This window comes from Cebidichthys violaceus, unplaced genomic scaffold, assembly GCF_023349555.1.
Source record: "Cebidichthys violaceus isolate CVI_PGR_0920_01 unplaced genomic scaffold, fCebVio1.0.p SCAF_6, whole genome shotgun sequence".
Lineage (NCBI taxonomy): Eukaryota > Metazoa > Chordata > Actinopteri > Perciformes > Stichaeidae > Cebidichthys > Cebidichthys violaceus.
This window is the reverse complement of record NW_027176816.1, coordinates 12,627,086-12,649,371: the sequence shown is the minus strand read 5'-3', so window position 1 is coordinate 12,649,371 and position 22,286 is coordinate 12,627,086. Positions and strand designations below refer to the sequence as shown.

At 39.5% G+C, this 22,286-nt stretch overlaps 1 protein-coding gene across 4 annotated transcripts; it reads right to left on the bottom strand.

Moving 5' to 3' along the window:
• Positions 1-2,520: 2,520 nt before the first annotated feature.
• On the bottom strand, positions 2,521-20,422 carry nadka (NAD kinase a). Of its 4 annotated transcripts, none has more exons than XM_068732892.1 (12): positions 20,340-20,422; positions 19,481-19,657; positions 16,101-16,184; positions 10,498-10,627; positions 10,121-10,229; positions 9,944-10,029; positions 9,737-9,839; positions 9,477-9,613; positions 9,023-9,122; positions 6,678-6,835; positions 6,201-6,283; positions 2,521-5,712 (listed from the first exon to the last, which is right to left on the bottom strand). In XM_068732892.1, exons 1-12 carry the CDS (start codon positions 20,420-20,422, stop codon positions 5,565-5,567), a joined length of 1,398 nt encoding a protein of 465 aa, XP_068588993.1. In that variant the 3' UTR covers positions 2,521-5,564. The 4 variants fall into 4 exon arrangements, with proteins under 4 accessions (XP_068588993.1, XP_068588990.1, XP_068588991.1 ...); XM_068732889.1 differs by lacking the exon at positions 20,340-20,422 and adding an exon at positions 20,230-20,330; XM_068732890.1 differs by lacking the exon at positions 20,340-20,422 and adding an exon at positions 19,749-20,106.
• Between the last annotated feature and the right edge of the window lie 1,864 nt (positions 20,423-22,286).

Below are 22,286 nucleotides of genomic sequence, written 5' to 3'. Positions count from 1 at the left end.
CGGACTCGGCCATGTCTGCTACCAACAGCATTATCCTGGGTGTCGGAGTGGGGTGGGCCTGCCTGACCGCTGCTGTTGGGGCTATTGCGGTGAGCGCTCTTCATCCATTGTCTTCACTAGTAAAACTGCACACAGAAGGACCACTAACTGATACGAAAACATCATACATGATGCATTCTAAATCATCAAGAGTACAGATAGTAAAATTCAAAAGCATTTAGTGGTTGTAACTTCTTTTTGCTCTTCAGGTTTTAAAAGAAGCCAAGGTCTTAGTCTGGGTCTTCATGGTGCGGAACCTTCCTCAACTAGCCTTCTTTGTTTATCTGATGTACACGGTGAGCTGCTGACAGATTTTTTTTTATCGGATTTCAATTTCTTAGCAAGAAAGGTGAATGTCAAAGTAGTAGAAATTTCCTCAAGCTGTTATACGAGTATGACATTGCTGGATTCAGAGATGGGCAGTATTTCTATTATTTGTATTTGAAATATGTATTTCAATTACTTTTTAGTATTTTGTAATTTGTATTTGATAGGGCCGATAAAAAATGTAACATAATTTGTAACAAAATACTTTAGAGTGGAGTAATTTTGTATTTAAAATGCTCAAAATACTTTCTCCACAAATCATAAAACAGTCTTCAGATCTGGTAATGGTTATAATATCAAGCTAGCGATTGATGCTAACATGCTAATGCCGCTAGCATGCTGTCTAGGCTAGTGCATAGCCAGTATTTAGCAAGTTAGCTTATCAGTCGAGTAGCTAGCTATAGGAAGAGGGAGACTGGGAGCTTGTATGTTCATGATAACCTTATCAAGAGACGTCTGACCATCTAATCTTGCACGGTATTACAAGTGATGCTGTATCTTCTCAATGTGAATGTCATAATGCCATATCAATTACTGTCAGATAATATAGTTCACAGTTAGCCAGGCTATGACAGTAGATGTCCATTTGTTAAAAAAAACAAAAAAACATTAAATATCCAATTTATTTTATTTAAAAGGCATATTATGAAAGTATTCTTAGTTTTATTATTTCATACATTCTACAGTTGGCCAGGTGGACAACATGTCTCAGTACAGTCATTTATGTAGGCTCTTTACCTACAACTGGTTTTAATTCTATATTTTGCTTTTATAGGCCTAATGTGTGATGCTATTCATATGTGATGAATATTTTCTTGTTGATACAAAGCCAAAGTGTATGGGCTGTTAGGTCCCATTAATAAATATATATATATATATATATACATAATCAATCAAGTTGTCTTTTAATAGCTTTGCTTAGTTACACTGACATTCTGTGACTGTTCTATATATATATATATATATATATATATATATATATATATATATATATATATATATATATATATATATATATATATATATATATATATATCCCAAACCTGAATGCTCTGGTGTGAGTATACCGTCAGATGTCATTGTTTTTCTTTTCTTTTCTTGGTTTCAGTCCTTCAAACGTTACTCTGGGCAGAAGACCTTGGGAATATTAACTAAGCTTTACAGATTTCTAAATATCATGAACTACTCTCACTCTTTATGTTGTCTTGATCACATCCCTACATTCTGAGAAACCTAAGTTTTGTCCAACTGTACTCACCTTGAGAGTGTTTATGTTGGCGAGAAAGCGGCAGACGACCAAAATGTTGTATTTAGCCGTACTTTCTTTTTTTGCCCACAGCAAGTGATATCACCCCCGGTGGTTGTGGACCAAGAACACAGCTGCATGCAGTGGGCCTTATAAGAAGCTTTAGCACTGTGCTGATAAATACGGAGCTCATATTGTTGTTCAACGTTCAACTCCACCAAAATGATCAGTCGGTTGACGTCTTTACTGATGTGCTGTTTACGTTACAGTTTTAATTTAATTTTAGCCAACACTGGTTTGTAGTAGGCCTATCTACAGGATGTAAAGCACTACCACTGAAACTACATAACATGCCTTTGATTACTTATTTTATTACAGTATTATTGGCGTTCTATTGGCGTTTGTAGACACCAATGATTTTGTCTAACATCTTTGATATCAAAGTAGCTTTTATCATGAAATATCTTTTTTACTGTAAATTCCACCCAATGTTGACTAACTATAATTTGCTTTTGAAATAGTAATTGTCTAACTTGAATCTTGTAATCTGCATCGTCTTGACTACTTCTTTGGGAGACACATTTTTACTACTTTCTGCAGCACGCGAGTAGTTACACAAGTGTTGTTTTTAATTTAAGGTTCTTAATAAAATAACAAAACAAGATTGCTGTTTTGGATTGTTGCTCAATAAGAAGAGTAAAAAGAAAAGTTATTTGAATGTAAATTCCCTTCGCTATGTACATACTCACAGAACTGGAGTTACATCCAGGTAACTAGTTTTTACATGTTTTCTCTTTTTAGTGAATATTGCATGACGTCCACCACATTTCCATTATTAAAAGCAAACATGAACCTAAGGACTGGTGTCAGGAGTGAAGCACGATGATCAAACAGGATGATACACACTCCCTAGTTACATTTTCTGTTTATTAAAGTGCTCTTGAAAAAAAAAATTAGCAAGATTCATATTAGAAACAAACACACATAAATATAAAAGTCAAGAGTTACAAAAGTGAAAAGCACTTCGAGAGAAGAATTGACAATGCTTCATAGAAAATAGAAGTAAAAGCCTTTCTCTTTTGCAGAACTGGAGTTTACTGGGACTTTACAGTTCAGACCAACACTGGAAACAAACCATATCCTTTTCCTGTATCCGTTTTGACACATGGATCAAAGATTTCAAGTTGTCCTGGAAAGCATTTTTAATTTGCTTTGGCTCCATTTGAAGTACTTCACTGTTCTACAAATACTTCTGATATATTACAAGCTTTTGAAAAATTGAGCCAGACAGACAGACTTACTGGTCGACAAAAATAATTAATTATAGAACTTATTAATGTAAAAAAAGTATCAAATAGATTTATTTTCAGCAATGATGCATTGTAAACGGATTAATAAACATATTGACTTTACAAAATACATCTTATTCAAGCATCACATACAATATATACATATACTCAGAGTTAAAGGAATGATTGCCTTTCAGAGCTCAGTTGGTCCACTTGAGTAACAGGTGACACCACGTTCACGTTTTCCATCCGACACAATTTGCCGAGCCAATTTATAAACGTATATATTAACATCTAGAAAAACATATGTGAATAGATATGTATGGGAGGCCACACGTTTTCAGCAAACACTACACAGTGGCAGAGTTGTAGCAAACTGAAGAAAGTCTGAAAAACATACACAGAGAAAACCTTTAAATCACCCACAGCCCACAGACATTGGTCTATAAAACCTATACAGAGATCAGCTACGGCTTAAACGGCATTTTTTTTTTAAAAACAGACGTTAAAAAGACACTGAAGAAATGGAAACTGGAATGAATATCATCTTCTTGAATTCTTGACATGTGATCCAACGCAGTGACTACATGACAGCAGAACAGAGATTATGTGACGCATACTAAATAACCCAAATAGTCGATCAAGTGTCATGTGCAGCAGACAGCAAAGACAACAGTCAGCACGTGGCTACAATAAAAATGCACAAATCACACATCTGTGCGATCACATCATCACAATGATGTAAACCTTGAAAAAATTCTATAAATTAATGATACCAGTGTTTAAGGCACAGTCTGTACATTTGGGTCACTATTGCCAAGTAGATGTACTGTAAATCTGCTTCCCCCCCAAGATGCACCTAAAAAAATGTGTAAGATAACATTTGTCATAAATTCATGATATTACATCAGTTTCTCCTGATTTGATTAACATAATTCAGGTAAGTTTGATTCAACAGATGTTTTAGAATTCTTAAGAAAATCTGTAACCTCTACTGAAGTAACTAACTTGTTGTTTATAAAGTAGTAGATGTGTCCCTGACATCCATCTGGAATGTTTTGCAGAGTAAAAAGTGCCAAAGCAGACCATCAAGAGTAATGCAATAACTGCCATTCACAACTGACCTTCAGAGCTTTAGTCCAAGCCTTGCATTTCCTTCTGATTACTAGTTGAAACACTATCTCTTCAAACTACTTTTTGATTTCAAAAGGCCAGTTTGTAAGGAATGCAGAAGGAAAACAGACCGAGACAATCCTGGACCAATAGTGGGGCCAAACTCCATTCAAATAGTCACCATTTTAACATGCTTACACATTAGAACAAGACATAATATCTTCTGGGGTATTCTACAGACTTGTTAAAGGACATTAATAACTATTTGCTATGTAACAATATAGTGGAGTAATGACTACCTGAGCAGAGAAGTATTAATGCTACATACCTCCAACGTAAAAACGTTGCTAGGTTACTTGTGTAACCCCAGTTCTCTGAGTAGCTTGATTAGGCAACAAGTGTCCAATATTGTGAGAAAAATAATGTATTATTAAAAACCAACATTTTTTTATGAAATGGTGTTTCCTCATTTCCATAGGATTTTTTTTATTCATTCAATTTTATCTCAAAATGCCCATTTTTCAAATGTTGGTTTTATATGTCTTATATGTCTCTATATTACACTTATTTAAAAATGTCATCATTCAAGAGTGGCGTCACCAGTCTCCGCCTCCTCACCTTTCACCCAATAGACTGTAGATAAACTTCCTTTCACTCTCCGCAGAGTTATGTAAATTAAGCTAGCAGCTGCCGTTAGCACTGGCTTTCCACTTTGATGAGTAATAATCCAAACCTACTAGAGAACCTAGCCTAAGGCAGCTGCATTGTAGCCTTGTTGAGCCAAATACAAGTAGAGGTTAGAGTCTATTTTTGACTGCTGCAGCTAGGTGTTTGATTCTAAATGACTTTGGCATTGTTGTTGCTCTAGCGTAGAGCTATGATGTGTGTCTTCAGTGGGGTAACAGACATTTGTGACACAATCTGCGATATGTGTCTTCTCCTACCAAATGTTCAGCACAGACTAAAAACTGTCCTATCACAGACTATAAAGGTCTGCATTAAATAAAAAATAACCCCCCCGGGAGACTGGCATGAACCCGGCCTGATACAAGCCCGATGGAATTTCCGAGAAAATACAGCCCAACCCAGCAGACCAGGTCAGGCCCGATTGGGTTAGGGAAGAGACTCAAAGCTCCACTCTAGCTAACGCGTGCTAGCGGTCATAATTTGGTAGCTGTTGTAAAGCTTGTAGGGAGGATTTTGGGTGATTGGCTGAGGGCTGACGAGGCTATGACAACCCCACTCTCACCAAGAGTGAAGACAGACTTTTGTAAAAGGGCCTTATGAAATAAAAATTAAATAAATAAAACGGTTACTTTGAAAACAAGAATGATTAAATCTAATTTTACAATAGTGATTTGAGTTTTTTGACAATTGTAATACAATTGTCAATGTTATGGGCAACGTTATTACGACAGGCGATTCTGAATGGAGTTTGGTGAGACCTATCCAAAAAACAGACAAAAGAGCACAGAGCACGGTCGAGCTAAAACCAAGACTAAGGAGTCCTTAAGACTTTGGAGAAGACTTTGAAGATGCCCCCTGTGCCTTCAGAACTCCTCGTCCTCCGAGCTAAGGTAGTTCTGCTTCTTCCTCACATTCCAGTGCAAACACTGGGCCAGGCTCTCGAACCAGTCATTGACCGGGTCCCGGAAACAGATGGAGGGAACAGGGAAGCAGGAAGTGGTGATGGTAATACTGGAACAAGGATGGAGAAAAAAAGAAAAGAAAAAAAAAAAGAATCAGGTTTTGTGTCACAATCGCTGCAGGCCGAACAAGAAGGAGAAGTCCAGATACGTGCAATCAATCAAACAAACAAAAGAGGAGGTGTTGACATCAGATGCAGAAACGCAACTTCCTTCTGAAGCAACACCGGGTATTTGTCCAAGTCTGCTTCAGTGAGTCAAAAACAATGGCAGCTAATTTGAAGAACCAGGAAGGTGATCTCTGAATGAGTTACCTAAAGGAAAAACCTGGATCTGACGTGTGGTAAACTCCTCGGCTCACGCCCGTTAAGCAGGTTGATACCGTTACGTAACAAACAAAGCCGGGCAGGGTTGAGGCAGCTATTGGGAGTGTTAAACTCATTATCTAGTGCGGAGTCTCGGGGCATTTGTTGTGCTTCATTTACTCAGCGCCTCTCTCATTGTCTGAGGTGCTATGACCAGCTCGTTATGCGGACTAACCTGTCTCCGTGGCAGATCTCTTGTCTCTTTCTTCCATCAAATGACACCCAGGCTGTGTTTCTTGCGTCACGTGACAGCATTATCTAAAAAGTCAAGCAAAGGGTGCAGAAAAGTCACAGAAAGGACACAGGTTGTTGTATTGTCCTCAGTGTTCAATAAATGTACTCATTTTAAATCACAAACTTTTACTGAAATTTACTGACACCAGCAGTTTCATTTACTTTGAACATAATATAGTCTTTTTTTTTTTTTTTTTTTAAATCATTTGGGGATACATCCTGTAAAACCTCTCTTTGGACAATTGATTCAAAATACAGTCAAACAATCTGATGTGTACAATCTTTATCAAAATGTAACTTAAGTTCATATAGTAGTTGTAGTAGCACTTGCAGCTGATATCATATGCACCATATTTGGTAAAAAAACAGTGCAAAACAAACCACTTCCTAAACTGACTCAAACAGTTAATGTTGATACCTTGAGCTCCACCCCGGCGGGCACCACGATGGGCCTGAAGGAGAGTGAGTGAGGGCAGATGGGGGTTATCATGATGGCAGGGACGTTGGGATGGATCATGGAGGCTCCTGCTGCCACTGCATACGCTGTACTACCTGTGGGTGTAGATACTATCACACCTGAGGGGGACACAGAGACACGCACATACAGAGTTAAGGCACGATACCGCGTCTAGGTCAAGTAGGTTTAATTTGGCACAAAAACAGATGTATATGTAGAATAGAAACACACCTATTGGCCTGTATCTTAATCTCACACTAAAACTCTAGACTAGAGACAAATATTTTCATTATAATTTTGCTGAATAGATTAATTCATTTATCATAGGGAGAAACTGGAAGCAGAAAACATTTAGTTTTTTGCTTTATAAATTATTTAAACTATAGATTGAATATCAAAAGCATACTCAATAATCTAGTAATTGTTTTAGCACTAATTTATAATTTATGCATCGACATAAATTGCAAAAACATGTACAGTGTGTGTTTTTCTAACAATAACAATCCTACTACAGGACATAAATTATACTTCTATATCACATTCTTAAAAAGTAGAGCATGTGTTATGGTTGCTGTCTACATGTTGTAGTTGAGCTCCCATGTTTACAGTTTTTATCAGAACATGGAATTAATTGAGAGCCTGTGCAGAGCCTGTTTTTATATTAACTCCATACCTGCAAACTTGTCGCTTTTCGGCAAAAATCGCCGTTTTTAAATCAAAATATATCATCCACCTGAATCGTGTAGATCCGTAGTGTTTTTTTTGGGAGGGTGGGAGGGTCAACTGGCCAGCCAGCGTTTCTCAGATTGGAGTGAGACGAGGAGAAAAGGTGATGTCGTGATCTTCGCAATAAAACATCTTTGATGCGACGTGTCGAGTTTTGGCCAATCAGCGTTAAGATGTCTACAGCGTCTTCATTCCCCTCCGTTACAGTTTAAGTTACGTTACGTTACAGTTCAGACTTGCTGGGTTAAGGATAACGTCCACTGCATGCAGAACTTTGTCGACTGTTGACGTTCGTTATTATCGCGATTTAGGAAGAAAACAAACGTAACGTGATGAAACATGCAACCCCCCGGTGCAACCTCCCGGTTCAGTTTTTTCAGAATGAGGCAATTTCGTGATCATAATAACTTTTCTGACCACGAAACATGAGGCCCAGATAGTGATAAGATGATGTGGTCAAAGAGCTTAAGGAAGAGGATGCTGTTTGTGTAGCGCAGCTTAACGTAGGGCTGAGCTGTGAGTGGAGCTGGGCCTGGATAAAGGTGCTCACTGCAATGACCACAGCCAGTGTACTAACAGTACCAACAGTCCCAAGTTGCTCCTAAGAGCCCTGAAGTAGTGAGAGAGTGTTAAGGAGCCTGTTCCTTCATTTCAGCGGGTTGCTAATGCAGAGGTGTGTATAGATTGGAAGCTTGCTGTTAAATCACAGCTATTATTTTACTCTTGATAAGCTACCTCAGCCAGAGTAGATTATCATTTTAATTTAATAATTGAACTGGATTGAATGCATATAAATCGCAAATGGAAGATAGGCTACATTTCTAATAGCTTTACAGTAACAGTGGAAGTCCATTAATATTAAGCCATACAGTAACAGGGTTTAAGAGCTTAAATACTGATTAATAACTGAATAATATATTAGTTTTTTTTGCTTAAAGTAAATGTCTTATCACTTAATTTTCTTCTCAGAGTACACCAGAATGCTACATGTTAAAGCTCATATTTAAAATAAAATTCTCCTGGGGGAGCAGCCTCCCCCCCAGGGTTTCAGGTTTCGGTGATTGTCACCTTTTTCACCTCTTATGAGTTTGCAGGTATGTAACTCACACAGTGGATACATTTGTATATTTAGTTACACCATGTGAATTTGTTACATGCAGTTTGGATTGCAGATGAAATGTGTAATCATTAAGCTACATGAACCTCCTGCAAACTGCAGTTTCTCTGTGAGAGCCAAAGAATTCAAATGCAACTGTTTTTATATGCTGTAATGTCAAGTTACATTGCTTTTGTATTTTGAATGAACACAACAAAAACATTTTTAGAAGCTTCTGTATAAAACGCAATTCTTCCTGGGAGGTGAAGGAGAAAAAAGGTTGCTCTATCTACAGAGTGTCTTGTTTGGGCTGTCGGACTGGTTTCACTCAGAGAGTACGGCTTACTACTCTCTGTGGAACACCATACAACACTGATCTATGTATCATGTACTCTGACTCCGGATTTGTTAAATAGTGGAGGTACGGCACAAACTACACCGACCCCATGCAAGCATTGATATTTTCCGGCTGAACATCACTCACCATCTCCCTGCACTGTGGTAATGAGGTGTCCGTCCAGGAAGAGGTCGACGTTGGAGAGATACGAGGAGGGTCCTCTGTCCACCACCACCTCGTTCAGTACCTGAAACACACAGTCACAGGTTCACCAGTTTGTCATAAACACTGCGCTATTTGTCATGATGTCACCAACACCTGGTGTACACTGTGCACTAGACGAGACACCAAGCCTCATAGTGGAATTAGTGTCATTAAACATACCTGTGTTATTAGTAACCTCATACCTGCAGTCAGAGCTGCATTACTTGTTATGGAGCTGACGACAGTGTTTAGGTTTGTGGTTCTTCAACAACACGTTGTTACCCGCCGAAAAGCATAAGGGTGAAGTCAAGCGAGTCTTTATATTGCAACCACATGGCTTAGCTGGTTTGTCATGTTTACAGTGCGGAGCAAGCTCCCCATTGGCTGCAGATATTACCTGATACTGCACGGCTTTCCGGCTGCTTTCAACGTTAGTCAGGATGATGCACTTTTCGTCAACTCTGGCCTTCTTCTCGCAGTTCTCCTTCAGCACCCGGACTTTCAAGCGACTTCGCAGGACGATGGCAGCATTACCTACATACACAACACATACAAATATATGAAGTGTCTTTTGTTTATGAGAACTGGAGCACAACATGTGCTTTTGCAAACAGAACAAGAGCTGCAGAAAGAAAGAGGTTGGAGAACATTCACTACCTTCAATAATTTGGGTGACCTGAGACTGGTAGGTGTCAAATTTGAAAGGTGTCAGGAATCCCAGGGAGCCCAGGTGAAAGGCCATAACTGGTGGAACGCTCTCCTACAAATAAACAAAGGAAGGAGAGCACTGTTGTGTCATACCAGTAAATGTAAAGAGCACATGAAGGCTGTTTTTAAAGTGACAGGAGGAATGAGGCTGAATACCTGGAAGAGCGAAGACGCATAAAGCAAAGTTCCATCTCCACCAAGACAGATGATGAAGTCTATGCGATTGGAGATGTCATCAAGATCTGGGAAATATCAAGACAATAAACCTTTTAATTATCTCATATATATGGTGTGTATACAGTCATAGTAAAGATGACTGGCTGGTTTTCATACCGTCTCTGAAAGTGCAGAATTTCTTAGTAATGGCCCCAAAGTTTTCATCGTCTGAGATGGCTGGGTCCTCCAGAACTTTATTTTCCACATAAACAATCAAGTCTTTCACCTACAACAACAACAACAACAACCCACACACACACACACACACACACACACACACACACACACACACACACACACACACACACACACACACACACACACACACAAACAAACAAACAAACAAACAAGATTAGCAACTGACGGCAAGGACTTTGAAAGAAAGACAGCATCCCTCAAACTGGTTTTCCCATTGATCCATTAGCAACTTCCTGCCCTTAAACACTGACTTATCACTATCAGAGTAAGCAGTATGGGTGAACATGTGGTCATACCTGGGTGAGGAATATGCAGAGCTCTTTGAAAGGCTGAAGCAGACTGGCGTCTCGGATCTTCTTGATGACAAGGACACTTTTTGGTGGCTTGTTCCACGTCAGCCTTTGGCTGGCGGGGTCTTGAATGTGCCTGAACACACACAAAAAAAAAAACACAACTTTGACCTCAGGAGGGGAAGACAGACTGAACGGGCACCCATTACATCAGCAAAGACTTGAGCACTGAACCCACAGACTGCGGCTGATGTAAGATCTGTTAACTAACCGAAGCGTCCTACTGTTCGGACTGCTTCGTACCAATTAGAGAGCCCAGCTTAAAGTCCACTCTGTAGCCACATGCTGCTGACATTTTCCCCCTGATCTCAACTCCTCACAGCGAGTCGGGGATATTATTGGCACAATGTTTCTAAAAGAAAACACTGTGAAATGGGCAAGTTTTGAGGATATGGGAAAGGGTGAAAATCTCTCTTAAAATCAGCTCTTAAAACCACCGGGCATTCTGAGTTGGCAAGCAAAGAGCCACGAGTTGTGAGGATGAACCCAGAGGAAAACCACCAGACAAAAAAATAACAGGAGGAAAAATCTGAACTCTCGAGGGATGAAACTAATAAAAACCATATGGAAATTTGATAAATAAAGCTGTAAATAGCCACGGGATCCTAGTCTAGGATTTAACAATACTTTGGTAAATTCTAGACTTTGGCGTTGTTAAATCTTTGATAACTGCTCTCGTACATATTAGGCTGTTAAAGAGTAAAATTTTCAGTGCTCGCAGGCATGGTTAAACCGACACGCCCACATAACCAAACACACTCAGTGCTGTACTTGTCAACCATTAGCTCTGCTTTAGACAACTTGTAAATTAGCGTCGGTCTCACACAACTCCATCTACACCACTCACATGTGAAAAATTGCAGTTTCAAGCCCAGTTAGAATCGGCTATACCAATCAGCAGACATCACTGAGACTAAATGAGAGAATGACGAGATGATTCCTAACTAACGATTTTATTATATCAGAAAACATAAACATAACATTCAGCTTTAGTTCCACTCCACACTCTTTCCCTCTGGTCATGCAACGCTTCTACACGGTTTGAAAGCCAATTTGCAAAGTCAATGCTGCACTCATGTTTTGTCGGTTTTACTGTGAATACCAGCTGATACCCTCACATTAGCCTTCTAATGGTGATTTACTGTAAAGGTTTTTTGTTTGGCTGTGATATCTCTACTCGGCTGAACAGGTTTCAGCAGTATGTCAACAACGGCTGCACATGTGGAAACATACAGTACTATCTACTACTGTAAATGCTAAAATGCTCAGACAGCATGCTCAGTAATACAATCGGCCCTGCAGGTTCCCCTTCAGTCCCAACAAATAACATAAGAATGCAGAATCGTTATCAATGTATCCTGACTTAAAACGTCAAATCAAAAACAAAACAAAACACCACTAACTAAAGCCTTATTATAATTGTCACAGATTACTCACCAGGTAGTAAATACTAGTGTGAGACAGGCTGCACAGGTTATTGTGTGAACTTTTAAAAAAGCACCACTGGTGGAGACAAATGTACCAATACATTAAATCACTTCCTAACTTAAGTGAGCCTGATTGAACCAACCACAGATGAGTACAAAATGAAAGCTGTGCAGGCCTGTTTTCCAATACAAACACAGGGAAACAAAAGCAATACTTTATTAGCATTTGAAGCGGTGACCTATTCATGGACAGTTTCTCCTCTGTCCACCTCAAGGCATCCACACCCTGACCTTCCCCTTTCATTCACAAACACCCCTGTCTGTCCTAAACACAGGGCCATGCCATTCTAACAGCCAGCCTGTGATAACACGCAAACATCGCCACTTCTTAAGTGTTACAACTACCACTCGACAGGGTACAGCTGAACCTTGATATGGCATATCAGCCTCCAAAGGCCGTATCAGCCCAACCCTGGACTTCCAAGACAAATAGAAAATGTCCCTTTATTCATTCAAGCCAAAGCCAAAACTTTGCTTTGTCTAAACCGCTGGAGTTTTAATGCTTGCCATTAGCTCACAGGCAGTGCAGCTCTCTGATCATCTGGTTTGGCAGTAATCCAACACATTAAACATATCCTCTGTGTTGAGAAAGAGACAGAGGGAAACTTGCTCTCACCACTTCCACACTTTGTTCTCGCAGAGGTTGCCGGGAGTGTCCTGCGGTACGCACTGGTTGAACTTCATGGCTGTACACATGTAACAAGGATGCCGCTTCAGGGTTCAGCTTCAGCTGGAGAACAGGACTCCTGGTCCTGGTGGCCTGCGCTGACGGAACGGCTCATTCTACCTCGAACGACTTCCTCGATTGCCACACATAGTGAAGCGGCGTGGAGCAACTGAGTCAGTTCACTTCTCGCGGGTCAAGCTGTGAATCAGCCAGCGAGGAGAGCCTCTCCCCATGCGCATGTGGTCGAGGCTCCGGGATCGGCTAACAAGCCCTCAGGCTGGATCCACTGTGGCTAATTTTGTACCAATGAGGACTTAACTCTAAACCTTCCTGGTGCATTCTGCTGCTGAGTTAATGCTCTCGCTCATCTTAAAATTTACTTTATCTCGGCTCAGCCCACTCGGCTGTGCTGAACACGCCCATTTCAGGGAAAGACTTTGCTGGTAGGACGGGTGTGAGTTACTGAAACACAACAAAGCTGTTCCTGAAACTAGTATATCCACTGTGATGGCAAGTATTGTGACCAAATAGTTCTATTAAACCACAATTAGTCTTCTTTATTCATAGAATTAATTACTTAATCAATCAAATGACGTAGGATGATAGATGCTACGTATAAAATAAACACTGTATACTGGATAAGATATATCAAGTTAGGGTTTACATTTCAACTTAATAAAGAAAAAATAAAGCTTGATGTCCTCCAGTTAATTAAGGGGAAAAATGTCAAAACAACACCCTTAAAGTAGCAATAAGTAGAAAGAAACTGATTATTTGTTTCCTTGAGAAAAAGTAAATGTTTTATTTTATGACCCATTTCCAAGAAAAGACAATGATGCCTGACAACCTGCAGGAAGAGGAAGTGCTTATCAATAGGCTCTGTCATTATGCAATGAACACGGTATCTGTGTGTAGTCTGTTGGCACAGTGTTTGTTTATAAAGGGGGGGGGGGCACATCCTCAGACTCTGCCCTCATTTTAATCCCAGCTACATGACTGCATCTTGTATGGCTATGATACCATTGCAGTCACAGGATCTGTCCAAAGACAGACAGACATATCAACACCTGGCAGAAGTTGTAGTTCACGCCAGGTGTGGAGAGTAGGTGTCTCCAGGAACACATTTTGCCATGACTACACACACACACCCACCCACACCTACCCACACACACACGCACGCACGCACTCTGTGAAAACAATGCAGAACATAGCGTACTGACAAAGAGGCTCAGGAATCGACTGGTTTTGCTACTTTTAACCTGTCCAGCAGCTTTGAAGAAGCTAATCCTTCAATTACTGCTACCGAAAACAAACAGGGCCCGGAGCAACTTATGTGGCCGAGGGAGTCAAGAGGTCAACAGTCTGACATGGCTTTGACGGGTAAATACATCAAGAGTCTATCCGACTCATTAAGTGGATTTATGAACGTTATTATGAACACCTGCTAGCTGCAACGCAATCCAACTGTCATAGCTCTGCAACAACTTGTGTTTGATGTCATATGGTTATAATTATGGATATATTCATTTGTATTGAAAATGGATCTAAAATTAAACAAATAAAATCCCAAATTTGTTTAAATAACATTTAAATACTGCTGCCAATACAATACCAGAGTTTTGGTATCAATACAAAAACTATACTCGTTTAGATACCGTATCTTGGGACACAAACGTATGTTTTTTTCTAAAATAATATTAATAATAATGCTAATAATAAAAATTTTAAATTCTGTCACTGAAAAGCTCTGTATGTGGCTCTACTGGTTTCAGGGACCTTTTAATTTCAGTCTGGTCTCCAGCAAGTTGACACACGCTCAGTTCAATTGAGGTTTGGTGACAGACATTCCCGTTGGGCCTAGATTCCTGGGTTTCCTTGTTTTAATGTTTAGGGTTATTATCGCCCTGCTGGAGCAGAGCCATAATAAGGTAAAACAGGTCACTATCACTTTCCTTGCCGTCATATTAAAAGTAAGACAGACTGCGTTTGACAGACACATGTTTGCAAAGAGACACGATGATGTGACGTGTGAGCGAGCTGAGCTCTATTAGTATGGATACTTTTTTTTTCCAAAGACTGTTCAAAATCCACAGAAATTATGCTGAATTCACTGAAACTGTCATAACAATTATCAATATTTGATGCATTAGTACTGCCATAAAGCATGGTTTCAATATTTCATTTAGAGCAGTGAAACAAGCAGATAAAGAACATGTGTGCAACATATGGCGTGGAATGTTTGGAGTTTTGCTAACTCTGAAGTTACACAAGAGGATAATAAGACATTTAAGTGCAAGACTAGGCTCATGATGGTTACAAGCTTCTCATAAACAACAAGTTTAGGAGAAGTATACAGTACCATATATACCAGTGTGCTATATAATAATAATAATAATAATAATAATAATAATACAGGGAGAATGGCTTTTCATAATTTAAGCAAGAGTGATGTCACTTTGCCCAAATGATGCTCAGAAGCACAGTCTGTTTGTAAAAGTACAGATTTTTTGTCCACTTCAAAACAAAAGTAAACAAGTGCGTGTTTGATGTCTGTTTCTTTATATTGCCATATCCTGCATATTTTGGATAGCTGTCTTATTTAATGATTTGACCAATATTTGCTAAGCTAAGCAAACTGTGCTTGCTAATGTGGTTAGCTGGCGTTGCGGTTAGTTAGCATGCGGTGTTCCATCATGGCTGCCACTGTGAGGTCAGGTAACAGTAAACTTTAACCCCACTCAAGTTAAAAACTAAATGTTCTTTGTCGGTCAAGTTTAAAAGTTTAATAAGGGGAAGATAGTTTGTTTATTTTTTAACGTTAAGCAAACTGCACCAGAGCACCGACAAGGAACGGGTCAGAGGTTTAATACTTGTTTTTACACAATAAAGACATTACATTACTTAACATCTCATTGATTTTAAATAGGGAGGAAGCTTGTTGTTAAAGCAACATGAAAAGATTGTCAAACCATTAATTGACAGGCAGTTTGTTTCTTCACAGCGTCTGCTGGCAATCAAACTGTGTTGTTATATGTAAAATATATTGTATTTTTAACAAGAGCAGTTAAACTATATAGAGTTAAAATTTTAAATTAAATTACTTATTTATGTAGTATGGGGAAAGCCTAGTTCAGACTCAACTTTTTCTAAAAAAAGTGAGAGAGAGACAATTGTTGTAGTTAAAATGGTGGAAAGAAAAGTTTAATATTAACAGAGTCACAACGGTCTTGCCTCAAGAAGATCTCAAAGCAGTAGCAAGTGGCTTTCATAGTTTTGGGTGCAACACAGACTAAACTGACACTCCTATGCAAAGTTGTACACTGACTCGTAACTTTAGAAAAAACAAGTACAAACACTCTTTGTGATGCAGAAAGCGTTTGCTCTGTGCGACTTACATTACTGTGTGTGGATTCTGCAGCATGCATGCCTTCGGGCCGAATGTGGTCACAGGGCTTGGTCCATGAAGCGACTGAGGCCTCCTAAAAGAGAAGACGACAAAGGCAAACATTCGGGTTTAAGAAACAGACGCTATCCGTAAAGTATGCAAACATCTGTACAATTTGTTAAAGAAAAAAAAAAAAACACCACTGGCTTTAGAAGGGCATGCTGTTTTTTCAAAGTACATGTTTAAGTTTGTTTCAGTTGTGATATTTGAGATAAGTGTGATGTTCCCATCTATTTGAGGAGCTGGAGAACAGTGCATGTTGCTCTCTAAAACTCATACATGTCTAAATGCTTCTTTATGCAAGATTTCTAATCAAATAAATTCCACTTTCATTTCCCCGTTTAAATAAAAAGGAGAAGTGAAGACACAGTGACAGTCCGAGACATTTAGAGAAAGAGTGTGAGGATTTCCCAAAGTTAATTCACCGTCAGCAGATTTGAGATTGTTTCTTACCCTGTGGGTCACACAGTGACAACCCACTACTCCACCTAATGTATTACATAATGTTAAAAACATGCTAAATGTTCCCTGTAACCTTTGGTGCTGAACAATGGGACCCGGTGGTAAATGGTAATAGTGCATTGTGAAATGTCTGAAAAATAAACACTTCTATCACTCCGACCTGCACCACAAACACTGTATCAGTAAATGACCAGCAGTTTTAATAACCATCAACAATAACCACAAGGCCTGTCGCAAATATTACATAATCACCTGATCACAATAATTTTGCTGAACCGGCGAATTCCACAATCAAGGGAATTCAAAGGCAATATTACAAATGTGGCAACCAATAGAAAGGGAGATCCAATGGGTAAATAAAGTGTCTACCTGAGCGCAAGCTTCCAATGTCAAAAAAAAAAAAAAAAAAAAAAAGCTTGACTGACGCTGCTGTTGGAAAGGTTCTTTAATTTTAGCTCAAGGTGATGACAGATGACGTCTCTCTTGATTAATAGCCGAAAGGCTACCCTACAGCTGCAGCAGTGTTTTTGACAGCTCTGGGGAAAGTTATGCTTCAGTTATCACAGTTATCGGTTTTAAAAATGTTTGGATGGAAACTTGGTGCTAGAAGAGTAGCGTCAGAACAACTCAGTGCGTAGTGCAAGCGTAGTGAGTGTGTGGTGGAGCGAGAGAGAGATGGAGGGACGCTGGAAAATGTTGAAATTTGTTAAAACAATATGATTGCGTTTGGGGGGGACACTGAACCGTGACGCAGCACCACAAGACGATTGCTTCCCCGACTACAGACGCCTTCACGCTTCTCCACCTCGCTCAGCCAACAAATCCTCTTAGCGGTCTGATTCTGTGAATTCCCCATCTGCTGTTTACTGGTTCTTTAAGCTGCATTCATCAATACTGTCATATCAACACTGACTGAAATGAATGCGTGTCACGAGACAAGTGGCACAGCTCTTCGGAGTTTTGAGCCTCTTTGAGCTCTTTGTTTTGAAATTAGTCAGGAGGCCAGAAACAGGATGGGATGATAACGCTGATCCGTTTTCCATCAGGAACGACAGTAGGCAGCGGTTTGCTAAGTCCTCCTGCCCATTAGTGGATCAAATGGTTTTAATGCAGCTTTAATGTTCCCATGAAACAGCTTCCACATATTTACATGTTTCCTGTAAAAACTGTCAGTTTATGAGGTGGACATGACGCGAATATTGATGACATGCTCTCATCAACAAAAAGGACAAACAAGCCCGTACACTGACAGTGCAACGCAAGAAACATGCATTTTAATACTGATATTAAAATGGGTATTATTTTTGTCCCAGAGGGACATTCTAGTCGAAACCAGAGCTGCAACTAATTATTATTTTCAATACCGATTAATCTAACGATATTTTTTTCGATTGATCAATAAATAGTAGAAAAAAAGAATCAGAGTCCAGGATGGCGTCTTAAAATGAAACACCAGAGTATAAAAACCTTAACTGCAGCTACAAAGGCCGACATGTGGGACAGTCATATTACTGAATGTCAACAAGCTTGAATCTATAATCAAATGATATCCTGAAAAAAATCAATGTTTTTCTTTTTTTTTTTTCTTTTGGGTGATGACCAAAGAAATCTGAGAGGAGAGAGAAGCCTGTGATCTGTTTGTCTTATTAATCTCTGACTTTATTTCAGGCTTTTAACCAAATTTAGAATGGGATCTGTAGCACCTTTCAGCCAAGACAACCCACTTCCCTCATGTTTGGTATTTATGAGTCACTGCTCAAGTAACTCTAGCGAATTCATCACCTTCCTATTACAAAAGCCAAACAGCCATTTGTTTACATAAATCCATCACAACGACCTTTCTGTCAAATGTCATGAACATTACAAGAGTCATTGCCAAATTAGGATGAACTCAATAAAGCCGTATCCGTGGGAGTGCGTTTCAACATCTTAGACAAGTGTTACCTCCGAGTGACATTTCATTTCCTGGGAAAGTCCTGGTTGGTGTTTTAAGGACATGGTAAGAAAGCCCAATGTCTTTTCCTTCTTCCTTGTAAGAAACCTCATCACTATTGACAAAACAAAGCCCTGGCAACATCCACAGGTTATTGTGTTGTTGCAATGTGCTCTATTTAAAATATGTCTGCATCTGACCAGCCACACCTAGGAAAGTTATTTCAGGTTGAAAGTTTGTACTTATGTAGCCTTGTAATTGCCGCTCACTCAAGTGAGAGTATGCTGAATTGACATACAAAGATCAGAAACAACAATACCAAAATGTAGATGCATCAAATCCAGGAATCTTAGTTCAGACAAGGCCAGTGAGACACTGACGACTGGTTCTACACGCATGAAGCTGACTGCAATCGGCTAACAATAGCTAACATGGGCTATAAACAAACTACACCGTGGTTGCATGAGAGCGAGAATAAACAATGAGGCGGTAAAGGTGAAGTAGTCAACATGATGACGTGCACTAGTTACATGTATTTACTTGTTAGCAGCTGCCTTTTTTAAGACACGTAAAAGCTTAAAAATTCAAGATGATTATTAGGTATTTAATGACATTCTATATTGTAGAACAAAACGTAACAATCTCTTAAGATTGTATTAACCAGATACATTATTTCAGGCTTCTAGCCAAAAACCCATTCAAAAAAACAAAAACATTGACTTTGAGACAAGGGAATCAGAGATGCAAAAACATGTTTTTTTAGGGACTCATTCCTGAAGCACTCCATGACTAAGTGCCATATATTAGAACAGCTAGAACAGTCTGCTAAGTTCAGAAAATGACATCACTTCAGTGTAATGCAGACAGCCTTTAAAATTAGGAAAAGACAACCCATGCCATATCACATATGTGTGGGCCCCGTGGTCAACACCCACCTGTAGTCGGAGGAGCAGCCGGCTGAGGAGGTGCTCAGGCTGCGGGTCTTCCTGCTGCGTCGAGCCAAGCTGCGTCCGGCGACCTCCCCTCCATCACAGGTGGAGCAGCAGTGCGGGGCAGCTTCCACTCGCACCTCCTCTCCACCGTCCATCTCTGACAGCCAGGCTGCAAGTAACCTGACAAGGCACATTAAGTGTTAACGAAGCTCGAGTCGAATCACTACCGGTCAGTTCAACTTGTGTAATTATAATAAAGTTGTAACGTTACCCAATTTATTTATTTTATTTTTTTACGCAGAGAAACTCTAAAGTTGTGCAAGTCAAGTGGCAGCACAATAGCGGAGTTTATGAATTCAGTTGAGTAATTTAAAGGTGTTTACGAGTTCCGTCATGTGAGGTTACCGTTAGCAAACCTAGCTGTAACTTAGCGTTAGTTAACTACAGGTTCATAATTATTAAGCGGCTGCGTAAGGCAGTCGTTGTCACTTAAGCTAGCTTAGCTAACGGTTAACGTTAGCCTACTAAGTTCAATATCCCATATGTCGAATGGTTGATCAACGCTAGCTACAACAAGACCTCCAGCAACACATTCATGACTGTTAAGCGGATGAATGGTGACGGATCCAGATGGCAGAAGATTCAACAGTGAGCTAACTAATCTAGTGTTAAGCTAGTTAGCGAGCTAAGCTAGTAGTTGGGCATTGCTCAACACAAAGCATGATATCGTTCACTTCTGTTGCCAACAATACCTTTCACCCACAGCGTTACAGGGGACGACACAAATGTGGAGCGCAGCAAACTGCCGTTGGATCAAAGCCTCGCCATTATTTCATTAGATAACACTGTTACACCATCTTACTTTGCAAGAGACCTGTCAACAGTCAGCTCGTCACTTCGTGATACGGGCCGACCAATCACAGACTCTCTCCTCGCCGACGTCATGTTGGACGATTTCTCCAGACCGACCGAAGGGTTATGATGACCAGGATATATAACTTTACGATTGTATCAGAGGGAGCTAAATAACTATGTAATTACATTATGACAAATAAATATCATTTCACAGGCTAAGTTAGTGAGCATGTAAAGCACTTGAATTCACTATATTATTTGTTCTACAGTCATCGTGTTATAACGATTATTATTATTTTATGATATAACGAACAGAGATGTTTCTCTTGCGCTTTCATGCTTTAAATGCCTATACATTGCTCAATTGTTAATTTATAATTCTATATTTAAAATTAAGGAAAGCAAATTGAGTCCCTTCCATATATCTATCTCTATGTGTGATTTTGAACAAGTTCGACACGTCAATCATGAATTGGCAATTGGAACTTTTTACAGTTTGTCTGAATAGTGATTCCTTCTGGACAATGATGCAATTGGACTGATTGTGTCTAACTGCGGTGCATGGCCAGAATTGTTGAAAAAAACAACAACATTTTTGGCAAAAAATCCAGTGCTGGCCCCCTGTTGAACCATGGGAATCTGACTAGGGGACGTGGGCCGTACAGTAAAGAAGTTATGGACCAACCTGTTAACCACAATGTGATAGCGCCACTGTCTGGCTCATTGCACACAAATCTACCACTTCATGGTTGTTCATTTAGCTTATTCATGTACCAAACCTTTGTAATAATGCTTTTTAAATTTAAAGAGCGATACAATACATTTATTTCCCCTAACAGATATGACAGATGGGACCTTTTTTGTAAAAAAAAAGAAAAGTATTTCACCTTTTAAAATAACGTAATCTATCAGCCATTCATCAATAAAGGTTTCAAATAGTGAATAATGAACCCAGTTCAGTGATATTCATTGGAATTCTCATAATTTTGTACTCTCAAATTCTAACATAGCATTGGTTATGTGAGTAAATATTGAGTTCTGAATAATCATTTAACATGCAATACTACTGAAGTATTATCTCCAGATATCAAAGCCTGACATAATGTGCACACCAAAAAGAGGAACTGTACAGTGAACAGACACTGCTTACAATTCAAGAAATGCATTTCAATTTGTCTTTAAGGCGGCTACAAGGAACTTTAATTTGGTGGTGATCTTGAGCGGCCCCTGTGGAAAGTGGTAGTGTTCTTCTGAGCACCAGAATTCCTTTAGATAACCTCTCATTTCACTGCAGCATGGTCCGACAGTCTGGTTCTCCAGTGCCTCCTTTCCCTCTAGCAGGCCCAGCAATATGACATAGGACTCCCAGTGGGGACCGGTGGAGCCACACTGGAGTCTGCACTGAAGGACTTTCTGGTGAATCTGTATGATTTCATCAGATTTGCGTGGAATCTGATCCGGTGGCAACAATGACAAGCACCAAAAATAACGATATAGAAATAGCTTGTTTATATAGGCCATATAGAGGCATCAGTATTGAATTGAGACTTCATAACCCTTTTAATATTCCTCACAGTAACTTTAATCAGAACTTTTGATTACTGTATTATGGTTAAAATCACATTAAATCAATATTAAATCCCTCATTGTATTTCGTACTTGTGTGCAATAGTACACCCAGTACAAAGATCAGGTAGTATTTCCAAGAGACGTGTAGATCTCTGAAGTTGTGCTCACCAAGTGTGAGCATACAGTATGTAGCTTCTATATTTGCCACATCACAAGTTGATGGCCACAGTCTGAAGTTTTAATTTCTATCCTCACAATAACTACTCATACAAACAGGACTGTGAGGCGTCCCTTTATACTCGGCGTAAAGGCTGATGAACAAACTGCATGGCTACCAGCATTCAGTTAGGAGAGTAACTATGACTGTACAGAGAAGCCAGGCTGA